This window comes from Abramis brama, assembly GCF_963993115.1.
Source record: "Abramis brama genome assembly, chromosome: 10".
NCBI lineage: Eukaryota > Metazoa > Chordata > Actinopteri > Cypriniformes > Leuciscidae > Abramis > Abramis brama.
Window position 1 is genome coordinate 14,512,293 of NC_139972.1, and position 13,290 is coordinate 14,525,582.

The 13,290-nt window shown below is 35.6% G+C and overlaps 2 protein-coding genes across 3 annotated transcripts in view; both read left to right on the top strand.

The window, feature by feature from the left end:
• The first annotated feature begins 1,811 nt into the window (after nucleotides 1-1,811).
• On the top strand, nucleotides 1,812-4,974 carry diabloa (diablo, IAP-binding mitochondrial protein a). Of its 2 annotated transcripts, none has more exons than XM_084126177.1 (6): nucleotides 1,812-2,097; nucleotides 2,214-2,340; nucleotides 3,333-3,458; nucleotides 3,562-3,672; nucleotides 3,880-3,976; nucleotides 4,081-4,974. In XM_084126177.1, the coding sequence occupies exons 1-6, from the start codon at nucleotides 1,970-1,972 to the stop codon at nucleotides 4,284-4,286; spliced, it is 795 nt and encodes a 264-aa protein (XP_083982303.1). In that variant the 5' UTR covers nucleotides 1,812-1,969; the 3' UTR covers nucleotides 4,287-4,974. The 2 variants fall into 2 exon arrangements, with proteins under 2 accessions (XP_083982303.1, XP_083982304.1); XM_084126178.1 differs by having other exon boundaries at nucleotides 1,861-2,097; nucleotides 3,336-3,458.
• A 1,555-nt stretch (nucleotides 4,975-6,529) lies between these two features.
• nectin3a (nectin cell adhesion molecule 3a) overlaps nucleotides 6,530-13,290 on the top strand; it is a 36,837-nt gene continuing 30,076 nt past the window's right edge. The window contains exon 1 of the mRNA XM_084126134.1: nucleotides 6,530-6,660. Coding sequence (XP_083982260.1) covers nucleotides 6,540-6,660 — 121 coding nt within the window. The 5' untranslated portion in view covers nucleotides 6,530-6,539. The remainder of the gene's footprint in view (nucleotides 6,661-13,290) is intronic.

Below are 13,290 nucleotides of genomic sequence, written 5' to 3' on the forward strand. Positions count from 1 at the left end.
ACACATTTGGCTTTCCATGGTTGAGCAGTTGCATGCAAGCCTCACATCACCAAGTACATAAGCATCAGATGGAATGGTGTAAAGCACGCTGCCACTAGACTCTGGTTGTGTGGAGTGACAAATCATGCTTCTCTGTTTGGCAGTCTAATGGGTGAAACTGGTTTGGACAGATGCCAGGAGAACGTTACCTGCCTGACTTCATTGTGCCAACTGTAAGGTTTGGTGGAGGGGGAATAATCGTATGATACTAGTTTTTCAGGGGTTGTGCTAGGCCCATTACTTCCAGTGAAAGGAAATCTTAATTCTTCAACATCCCAAGACATTTTGGACAATGCTATGCTTCCAACTTTGTGGTAAGAGTTTGTGGAAGGCCCTTTTCTATTCCAGCATGACTGTGCACCAGTGCACAAATCAATGTCTGTAAAGACATGGTTGGATTAGTTTGGTGTGGAAGAACTTCACTGGCCCGCACAGAGCCCCGACTTCAACCCCATCAAATAGATCCGAGATTGCCTTCTTGTCCAACATCAGTGCCTGACCTCACAAATTTTATACTGGATGAATGGGCAAATATTCCCACAGAAACTTCAGAAAATTCCCAAAGAAATCTTGTGGAAAGCCTTAGAAGAGTGGAAGCTGTTATGGCTGCAAACGGGGGACCAACATAATGTAGACTGAATACAATATCATTACAGTCCATATTGGTGTCAGGTTTCCCAATATTTATGCCCATATAATATATATAAAATATATATATAGATGAGCAACTTGATAGGGAAGAGCTGAGAAACTGTTCTGACCAATTCACTCTTACTATTCAAAGCTGAAAGATACGTTTTTGGTTGAGGTCGATTGAATTGGATTATCAAGAGCTTTCTTCAGTTATCTAAAGCAAAGTAAACACAGTAGCTGGCTCCGTATGTTGCCTTGATAGATATATTTTTGCCCACTAAGTATTTTTTTCTTATCATTTGGACTTGTTTTTCTGCCACACCCCTTTGAGACGTGTAGGTAGGGTTGCCAATTGTCCTGTATTAGCTGGAACGTCCCTTATATTGGGCCTTATTGATTTTTCCCATACATGACCTCTCTTGTCCCGCTCAATAAATCTAACCACTGATTAAGTGGCCGTTATTCGTTATTTTAAATGTAGACGAGCGACAAGCGTGCTCAAATTGAAAGTTCAAAAGAACAGCATTAATCTGAAATAGAAAGCTTTTCTAATATTAAAATGTCTTTACTGTCACTTTGACAAATTTAATGCATTATTATTATTTTTTATTATTATTATTCTTACTGACCCCAAACTTTTGAACGGTAGTGTATAATGCAACAAAAACTTTAAGTGATTTGTGTGTATACATACATGTGAAATTTATTTCTATGATGTTAAAATTCTTTTTAGGATTAAGTTATTATAGTTATTATTATTAAGTGTAAAAATTGGTTAAGCAAAACAAATGTGTTTAGCCTTTCTTAGAACCGAACAGACACTGAGCTGTGTGGTACAGTATATTTGAGTGTCACTTATTTTCCTATAAAGAACCACGATTGTCTCTTATTTCCTTTTCTGAAATTGGCAACCCTATACTGTACGTGCAGGCCATGCTCATCAATGGCATCTGTTCTCAATACACACTGTTTTGTGATAGCTGTCACCATACTGCAAAACAACCACTGTTCACTGTTTACCACAGCATGTTATACAACCTTTGTGCTGACGCAGTGTGTAAATGTGCGTCAAACCCTATCTTTCCTTGAACTTAAACCGCTAAAATCAAGATTAAAGGTCCGAATAAACGGATCAATACACTGCATGCAGGGCAGAGTCCTTTAGCAGTATATAAATACTGGTGGGCAGTGCTGTCAACTTTAAAAATTGCAAGAGCTTTACTTTAAGACAAATACAGGCTTAAGGGATAAATCTACGAATATTATTATTAGTAGTAGTAAAAGACTGTAAGGCAATATGCAGGCTTTTAGAAACTGTGGTTTGTGTGCTAGTGGGAATCTTCTTAAAGGTCGGACCGACTTCCTGGTTGCCCGGAGAAACATGTCTGTGCTGCGACTCAGCGCTGCGTGCGTTCAACTTCTCAAGTAAGATTGCGTGCTTTTTTTTTTTTGCGATTTTAATGTCGTGGTGGATATGCGTGTTAGGGTATTATTTTAAATTAAGTCTTATGCTCAGTCTAATTTATTTTGTTATATCAAAGGGACAAGACCAATGTGTTCTGCAGCAGCCCCGTTCACCAGCGTCTCCTGCGCCTGCCGGTGGCTGCCCGATCCAAAGCAGTCGCGTTCAGTGTCGGCAGCGGTCTCTGTGCGGTTCCTTTCACACAGGTAACTAATGCATGTTTAAATTGTGCATTTACCCTATAGACACTGAACAATTGACAAACTTGTAAAACGCACATATGGAGAGCCGAGCGTTGACAGCATGGGATAGTTAGGGTGAATTCAGGTTGATTTGGACACTTTCCAAATGATGTCCACCCTGAATTCACCACTACCTAAAAATAAAAAAATTGACATTCAATCACCCTCAAGTTGTTCCAAACCTGTATTAGTTTATTTTTTTTCTGTTGAACACAAAAGACGATATTTTTGATGAATGTTGGTAATCAAACAGTTAATGGGGCCCCTTGACTTTCATAGCAATTTTTCCCTGGAAGTCAATGGCTACAGTCAACTGTTACCAACATTCTTTAAAATATCTTCTTTTGTGTTCAACAGAAGAAAGAAACTTGTACAGGTTTGGAACAACATGAGGGTGCTTAAATGATGACAGAATTTAAATTTTTGGGTGAACTATCCCTGTAATGATTCTCTACTTTTTAATAATTGTTGACAAATCAAATGGTTTTCTTATTGAATGCAATAAGTATTTATTACAATTACAATTACTTTGTAATTTGTTTGATTTAAGCATAACAAAATAGCAGATTTGAAATCTTGTAAAAGTTTATAAAGGGACATTTTAATCAAATAACTGCCCTGGCTTTTGTGCTATTTACATATTCATCTTTCCCTGAGAATACTGCTTTTTAAAACAAAACGTAGTAGGCTACATGATGAAATTTGTGGTTATGCGAGTCAGTTCGTTAGTGTATGTTAATTCAGTAACCGCTCTCACTCAGTTTTATGTGTTGTTGATTAACTAAAAAGAATCGGCTCAAAAGAGTCATTTGTCTCAGAGCTTGTCACACTGTACATTTCTGATTCATTGAAAAGAACCAACTCAAGACTCATTTACAAAAATCGAAAAAATAGTTCCCGATCTTATTCTTGACCATCATGGCAAGTGTAATGAAACACATCCCTTTTTCCTCCAGCAGGTTGAAAACCTCTCGCATGAATCCCTGATTCGTCGGGCTTCTTGTCTGGTCACAGACAGTGCCAACACATACCTCTCTCAGACAACGCTGGCTCTTGTGGATGCCCACACACAATATGCAAAGGTAATACTTATAAAACCGCATTTTAAAACTATAGTCCACTCAGTAAAACTTCACAATGTGGAGACTTGATTGATGTCTAAAATATTGTTTAAACTTTTCTCAGGCACTACATACACTCATTGCACTTCAGAAGCGATACATTACCTCAATAGGAAAACTGACCCCTGCTGAAGAGGACAGCATTTGGCAGGTGATCATTGGCCAGCGAGTAGAGGTAAATTCTGTTCCTTTAAATGTTTTTTTTTTACATTTTGTAGAACAAGGTCTGCTTTCGTTTATCTAAGTGTTGTTTACCTTTTGCAACAACATGAATAATGATTAGTAAGACTGATTAGCAGACCTTGTTGATATCGGAAGTAGTTCTATCTAATTGAAGAGGACTCCATTTCAGAGCTTTCACAATGTTTCTCTCTTTTGTCAGGTTAGTGATAGATTGGAAGAATGTAAACGCTTTGAGTCAAACTGGATGAATGCCATCCACATCTGTGAGTTGTCAGCAGAGGCAGCCTACAATTCAGGTATGTTTATCAATTGGCCTTATTTATTACAATCCATTAAAAAAGCACTTCTTGTACGAGATTGATCCAGGCTGTGAATTGATTCAATCCTGATATTTTTACAGGGGCAGAGCATGCATGCACAGCAACAAAGACTAACCTGCAGGTGGCACAGTCCAAAGTGGAGGAGATTAGAAAGATCTCAAGAGAAGCAAAGAAAAAACTGGCTGAGACTAAAGCAGAAGAAATCCAGAGAATGGCTGAATATGTGTCCAGCATTGACATTAATGACCTGGAAGATATTCCAGAGGCCTACCTTCGTGAGGACTAGAAAATATACAAATGTTCTCGAGTTTGCAATTCTGTAGCAAGCAGTGAATCACTCAATGAGTATGACTGAATCCAGAATGCACCTTGAAATGAATTTGCATTTTGCAGTGAGTATTGGTTATGGAATTAAAAAGTCCTGATTTTAAAGGCCTCATTTAATCCAATTATGTGTTCATAACAATAGAACAGGTTAAAGTCCAACAAATGTAATTTATTTAAAATAACTTGTATTACCTGTTAAATTTGTTAACACAGCTTCTAAGATCCATAGATTGCTTTGGAAATAACATTTGTTTTGGTATTTGTATACATGTATATATTTTCATATTGTTTATTTTTTGATGCAATTACATGATGTGAGTTAATGCAACATTGAAATTATATCACAGGATGATGTGATATTAAAATATATTTCTACAAAGTTGCAATCAATCTGTTTTATATTTTTAAGAGTTCACCTGCTATTTATTATCTTAATAAATGGAAAATGTATTCAGAACAGTTTTTGCTAAATGTTTGAATTCCATTCAATGGAACTGAATTATGGTGCCTTTCTGTTTGATAGTGAATTGATTTGTACATTTATAATATTCTGTGTCATTAAAACATAAACTTGTTTAATGACATTATCATTTATTATAATTATAATTATGTGTTTTATCATTAAATTACAGTTAAAGATGCTTTAATTTATTGAGTTTCATATTGAAGTTCAAAGTTTTAACCAACAGAGGGCGATGGCATGCTTTATTATGGAAAATAATGTTTGGGAGAATGATGTCAGAAATAAACAATTTTTAGACTAAAATAATATTTTAGTCTAATTACAATACAGAAGTCTGTTCCTTCAGTTATTAAATTTAATAAAGATGTTGAAGAGATAGTACACACTTGTTTTGGACACATGCAGAATGGAAACCTCAGTTATTCACTTTCATTGCATAATTTGCCCATATAATAAAATCAACGGTGACTGAAACTGTCTTTCAGCCTAAAACGTGTATCTTTTTATTTGACACTGATACAAACTGTATTTAATACAGGTTCTTCAAACTGAAGTTTAATTCAGTGTCAGCGTATATTCCAGCACAGTGATGTGTTTTTCTTTCCTACAGATATATTAATTGATTCAAATCATTCAAGGGATAGTTCACCCAAAAATGAAAACTTTGTCATTACTTAGTCACCCTCAAGTTGTTCCAAACCTGTTTGAGTTTCTTCTGTTGAATACAAAAGAAGAGATTTTAAAGAATGTTGGAAACCAGACAGTTGATAATCAACTTTTTGATAACCAACATTCTTTAAAATATCTTCTTTTATGTTCAACAGAAGAAAGAAACTCATATAGCATAGGTTTGGAACAACTTGAGGGTAATGACAAAATTTTAATTTATTTGTGAACTGCCTTTAAGGCTTGTATTTATTACTGAGAATCCAAAGAGTTTTCGACCTTTACGAACTTTCCCTCTGACACTTTATAATAACTACCTTTAAAAACAAACTATCAATGCTACATTATTTAATGTTCTGCAGATCGTCAGAAATGATTTAAAAATTGCTTAAAATTGAGGCTATAATCACATTCGATATGTTCTCTCTTCTCCACGATTCACGAACTATGTGTATCAAGTTCCAGAAGTCTTTGCATTAGAGGAGTAACACATTCAGAAGATCGAGGACCAATAAAAATGATTGATTGGTGTAAATGGCACCACTCAGCTGGGGATTTATCACTCTTGGAAGACATAAATAAAACACAAGGATCATGGAAAGCGTGCCCAGCATGGCTCACTCTTTAATCTGAGTGAACTGGGCGACATCTCCCAGAACCCCATTGAGCCAAGCCATTCCAATATGTCCAGTTTTGTAATGTTACAAGGAACATTTTAGCAAATATGCATTCCAGCACGACCAAATGAAGTTGAAGAAGACAACTCTAATGCACAGCGTGAGACTATTGAATATCTATATCAATTAAAGGAACTTTAAAATACCCAGCCAGGACACTCTTTTGCTTTTTAACTTTGCGCAGCCTTGTTTTTTCCTTTAATTCGAAGTTGTTGCTATTATATTTCCATCAATCATTTGTCTCTGGACGAGTGTAAATTCTAACTGCATTGCAAGCAATGCCCTGCGTTTTTGACGAGTTTATTTTTAGTCGGAAACAAACCACTGCTGGACTGAAGGTTCCGCCCACGCGCGGTTCGGCTGCTGTGTGTGTGTGTGTGTGTGTGTGTGTGTGGATCAGACACAGATGAGGAACTCACTACTGCAGTCAGAAACCATGGCAGAGGAAGTAAGACACATATTTGGGAATAGCACGTTTTTCAATGGGCTTCTACCTCTCCTCGGACTTCTATTCAGCGTATGCACCGGTGGGTACTTTATCTTTTCCAGGATGATAACAAGTCATCTTGAATCGGACTTACCTTAAAGTTTAACATGCAAGTTTTGCGGTGAAGTTTACCTAGCGAGCTTGGATCGGATGTCTGCGATAGTATGCCCATGTGTAAAAATGGTCCGTTAGCTGTTATTAAACTAACAATAATAAGCTGTTCATTTTATTTTCAGACAGTTTTTTTTTTTTTTTTTACCTTAAGATGCTTAGGTCTATGAAACTGTGATTTATTATTAGCCTACACGCAAAGCGTGTGTCCAAGTAGTGATATTAATGTCTTTAAAACACTTTAATTTGCATTATTCTCTTTAGAGTCCTTTTATAAAGGACTTATTATATACGTTTTTTTGTGAATTTAATGCATGATGTAAAATCAGTTTATAGTTTTTCTATATTAAATTGCAAATATCTCAAAACTTCACATATGTTAATCCTTAAAACCTACTAGTCTCTATTTTCATGCTACTAGTACTTATTTTTTATCTATTGAATAAGTACTAGTAGCTAATGAATAAGTACTAGTATCTATTTAATATGTACTAGTATCTAATGACTAAGTACTAGTATCTATTGAACAAGTACTAGTATCTCGTAATAGGTACTACTAGTATCTAAAAAATAAGTACTGGTACCTAATGAATAACTACTAGTATCTAATATATATGTAGTCACAATTGGAATACATACTAGTCAGAACTGAAGAGTTGATATCTGAATGACAGATACTAGTAGGTTTTAAGGATTAAATGTTAAAGCGGCTTGCCATATTAGTTAATAGCAACATGGGTTTATATTACTTTAAAGATGCATTCAATAATTATTTGGCTAATTCGTTTTTGTTTGTTTTTTTTACACATTTTGTAATAAATTAGTAGCATTTTTATTTGAAGAACGGTATAGGGGCTGTCAGACTCCTGGATGACAAAATAACCTTCTCAAATTCATACACACTTGATGGAAGAGTCAAGAGTAGGTCATCTGGGACACACAACTTCTATGTTCAGAGAAGTTTCAGATTTGGCTGTTTCATGTAAGTTATGCTGAAACACCCAGAATGATGAACCAGAATGGAATGGTTGTAAAGTGTTTGAGTAAATGGTGAAGAACAAGTGAAAGGTTGGGTGTGTTTAGACAAGGGGGTGGAGGGCATACTTTAGTGCCTGAAAGGAAAAGGACTGAAGCCACATAGTCTGGACGTATTGACCTGTTATTTGGCACTCTGCCAGTGGGACCTTCCACTTTTGTTGCCTTAAATATTAGGTTAAAATAGGAGAAACTGTCTGACTGCCCCTTAGTAAAACACTGCAAGAGGAAGTGGTACTGTATGTCACACAGAATGACTATAATCATGTCGTTTGTAGCCCAATGGGAAGGGTGGAAAAATGGATGCAGCAAGCAACTTTAAGCATAAATAAAGCATTTGCTAAATGGTAGGTTTAGGTCATGGGTCTTGGTAGTTCACTTTGACAGACTAGAAGCTAATGTTGAATCTGCATCTAGTGCATCTTACTGCATCTTTAAGTCAGCATTTCTAATATGCAGATTCAACATTAGCATCTAGTCTGTCAAAGCAAAATACCATGACTTAACCCTACCATTTAGCAAATGCTTTATTTGTGCTTGCTGCATCCATTTTTCCACTTCCTATAAGTGATTTCTGAGAAACACTGTTGAAAGTGGATCAGACTGAGCACCACAACACACCTGTAGCCAATCAGCAGTAAGGGGCGTGTCCACTCATGATGGGGGAGGAGAGAGAGTGAGCAAGAGGGAGTTTTTGAAGAAAGACTGTAGAAAGAGAGATGGCTGAGAGACATTACTAAAGAGAAAAGGTCAGAGGAATTTCACTGGAAAAAAGGGTTTTGTCAGGAAAGAGCTTTGGGACCCTCGTTAATATTTGAAAAGCTTTCCAGCGCTGGAGAGACTGAAGCAGGAAGGCCTGAAAACGGATGCCAAGGTTGCAATGTTTTCATGCTCCATATGTGAGCAACATTGGTTTTTCACAGAACCAAGATATGCTGTTGTTGTAATGTTAGCTATAGTAGCTGGACAGTTTTGAGTGTCATTGTTTGTCTGAAGCTGGTGTGCTGCTGGCAACCAACAACCAACTCTTGCTAGTATATACCCTGTCTGTTCTTTTTTTTTCTCCCTTGTCGTTCATCATCTTTGCTTTATTTTTCACAAAGCAGTATTTTGCTTCGTTTTAGCTATGATAAAGAGACATCCACTCTTGCATTGCGTGTTCATGCATTTTGGGGGCGGTGCAATGAAGGCAGGGGTGTGTTTGTTTTGGGCTGATTTCAGTGTTTCTCAGAAATCACTTACTGCACCTTTAAGCAATAAATGGATGTAGAATTAACAGTTACCAGACTATATCACAGACTATATCACTGGGTTGAATTTAGTTTACGTTTATTTTTGTTGACAATTTCAAGGGATTCTGAAACTTTTTGTGTGGTTTTTAATATATCAGCCTGGTCAATTAATGGTATATGCATATATATTTATAACATTTATAAAAATACAATGATTAGAGTAGAATAAATAACAAATATGTACACTATTTGTTCTTTTAATTTCAACAATTTTGCCTGGGGAGATGAATCATCCTTTTAGACAATGAATGTCTTTTCATGCATGAATCATAAATCCAACGTGTATGTAATTTGAAGAGAGAATGAGACTTGAGGCTTTGTCAAATCAGCAGTTTACCTCACGTGTTTTTCTGTATTGTGCAAAGTGATTTCAAAGGGTCATTTCAAGTATACATTTAGTAGACAGGCCATTCACTGCAGTCACTGTCGGCAAATGACATGCAGGCTAATCCAGGGTCACGTAAGGACAGAGCATACACACACACACACACACACACACACACAGGGTGTCTTTGATAGCCTCTCTGCTGTAGATTGAGAGAGATCTATGTTATAGAAATGCAGTCAGCAAGTGTCACCCTGACCGGGCAAATTAGACCAAGGTGAAAGCAATGCAAGCTCAGCTCCTTCATCATGCAGGTGATGCATCACAAAAATATAGGTTAGCCTATGTTATTTCATTGCTGCATGCTAAATGGATAAGCCAGAGTGTGATTTAGGCTAATTGATTTTTGTTGTTGTTGACTTCCCTCTCAAAAATGCTATTTAAGTTTTTTGCTGCTTCAGCACATAGAAATGACCAATGCATGTCAATAATGATCCAGAATGCATGCATACTTTCATGGGCCAATTTAGACAGGCTGACTCTTTGTTATGTGCACCGCATCATCCAGCCCATCTTTGTACTTCAATTTAATCTCACTTAGCCTACATAACTGCAGGCTGAAATCTTACAATCACATTAAAATATTCTTTTGAAGGAGGTCCATCAGGAAATGACTGTTAGACTTTATTGTGAGCTGAGGCAGCACGGAGGGGCGCAAGCCATGACCGCAAAGAAGCATTTTGCTGTGAATGTCTTCCATCCTGGAAAGATGTGATAATCAGAGTCTCTGTAACTGGGCTGTTCTCCATTAAACAATGTAATGCCGTAACCTTCAGTACTGGGAAAGTGCTGTTCCTTGTTATGTGCATACTTTGCTGAAAAGAGCAGAATGGCTGATTACCAGCATATGTTGTGTTTTGGATGCTGATCTCCCAATCAGGCTTCTTAACTAGCTCGCAACTAGCTGGTCAACCAGCTTCATCAGAACATCACACTAGCTATGTTTCCATCCACACGTTTTTATCCGAATTAAGTGATATCGAATGAAAAATGCCTTATGGAAACAGTAAAATTCGATTGAATTTCATGAATATCGACTCAAATGAAATACGTTCGGTCTCATCAGATTTTATCTTGATCGATATACGGCTTATGCGATAAACTCTGATGGAAACGTTATTGCAAATAAATCCATTTTGTCTAGCAAAACTTTGTTTGCAAATGTTTGCTTGAATGTTGTGCGATTCAGTGCGAAAATGAATGGAAACACCTTAAAATGTCTCAAATCAATTCGATATACAATTTGATCGCAAAACAGCATGTGACGTCATTACGCACAGGTTTTTATTCGCTTTAAAGCCGTTGGATGGAAACACATTTTCACCAGCTTTATTCGCATGAGTTTTTTTTACCGAACTTATCTTATTTAACTTATTTTTACTCTAACAGATAATTCGATTGACAAGTGGATGGAAACTTAGCTACTGTTAAAAAATTTTGCTGGTGAATATGACAGGTATGATATGATCATATGTATTGTTTTTGTAGTTTTCTGTCCAGAAAGACTTACGTATACAGGTCAGTGACCTGATGCTCATTTTCCAGATATATTGATTTAAACTGTGACTTCTTCAATGATGGAAAAATGAAGAAAAAAGTCTCATTAAAATAAATTATAGAGTGGTTTAGCATCTTTAATTAGTATTATATAAGAAAAATATATATTATTGTTGTCCACTAAAAGTCATGTGGCGCAACTAACAGTCATTTGTGGTCAGTAGGTCTTTTAAAAATCATATTATTTTAAGTTGGCATTAAATGAAGATTCACATGTATCTATTTTCTAAATGCATATAAAAAGTCTTATTGTGAACAATTCATCTGTGCATGTTTCATTTAAAATAATTTAATAAAAAAATGTCATAGGATAAGATTAATTAATAATTGATTAAAAAAACTTTTTACCTTAACATACACATATATATAATTATTTATTTATTTTTTGAAAAATCATTAAAATATATTTTAATATTTTAAGAATTTGTCATGTTTTTATACATTATTTAAAAAAAATATATTAAAAATGCTATTTATACATACAGTGACGAATGTCACTTTTTGGCATTTTTTTAAGTAAAAAAAAAAATGTCAGGGTGATATAATTGTCCTGACATCATAGAAAAAAAGCCTCATTAAAAATGACATTTTCTGAAAAGAAACCGTTGCATAGTTTGGCATAATCTTTCATTTTTATTTCTTAGAAAAAAATATTATTAAATTAGTGTTAAAAATGTATATTAAACAAAACAATTGTCCGCAAAGTCATGCAGAAAACATGCAGGAAAAAAAACAGAAAAATGATATGATATAGAGGACCCCTGCAGACCATTATAGCCTGTGCATCATTTGGGTTTGTCAAATTGTCATTTACCCAGTTGTTTTGTATAAATCCATAGCATAATTTTAATTCTTTGATGTTAATTTCCCATAATTGCTATACACGATGCTTACACAATATATATTGCTTATATATTGCTTACACAATGATATCAGATCAGTGCGGTTTCCATTTTCAGTTATGGGATTGGTGCTGAAGAACGTCCTCTAGTTTCCTTCCCGAACCAAATCCATCTGTTCTCCCAGCGCTGAGAGCCCCCTCTGTCTGGGCATTGGAACAAAGAGAGCATTTTATGTGCAATGATCTTCCATGCTGTCTTTGTAATTGTTAGTCGCTGTGGAAGTTTTTAACAAGGGCTACCGGGCAGGAACACAGTTCATGTGCTGTGATGTTGATGAGGCCTCAGCAGCGTTCTCTTTAGCTATTGATGTATGAGGTAATCGCAGGGTCCTGCAGATATATGAAGGTGGTTCTGCTACATTATATTTCTATCATAAATATGACCGCATGCTGCCATGAGAGCACTAGTCCATGGTTTTCTTTTGTATGACAGGGCAGTTTTATTGGAGAACTTGCAATGATTATTCAGCAGCCTTATAAGGATTTCCTGTTGAACTTCTGACAGGAACAAGCTTTGGTTCATGAGTGAAATGTTTTGAGATAATGTGATATGGGTCAGTGACATAAGAGTGTCAACAATAAAGAAACTTAAAAAAATACGCATGCCATTTTAAAAATATTAAATGTTTAATATTTTTAATAATAAATAAAAAATATAAGTTATAAAATAAATATTTTTTGAAGATAAAATGTATTTTTAAAACATCATGAATGATTAATTTATAAATATCATAATGTCTTTCACGAGTCGCACTCCAAACTTACGACATTTTACAGCTTCAATAAACATTCTTACCTTATCAGAAAAAATTAATTCGATTTTTTAAAATACCTATTGACCTTGACATACATGAGGGTCTCTGATATCATTACCTGTTTTATAATACATTCATTATTTTTATTTTATATATTTATTTATGTATATGTATCTGCCTGTTGGTTGGACCACATGATTGTTGTTTCTCTTTATCACTCACATTTTTATCTTTATGCTCAGAAAAAAATATCAAAATGAATTTTAAATGGAAAACGAGCGTCGTTGGCCTGGTTCTTGCTGGATATGAAAATAGTTTTTGCTACATTATCATTATATCAGCATGAAATGTTGGCCAATCAGCATGGTGGGGGGTTTTTTTGGAAGCTTTGTCATCTATGTCAAATGTGTACCAAGTGCTTGATTTGTTGGGCAAACTGACTCTATAATGCAGAAGAATCTTTCTCACCTGTGCTAATATTGCTTGTTGACTTTATAGCCAATGGTCACACAGGTGGGGAAGGTATTAAATTGATGGAATTTGACATGCAAACAAACTTAAGGACAAAGCCCTCAAGGTGGGTGGTATTGGTTATCAATACAGATTAGTGTTCTAGTCTGCCATTTTGTGGACA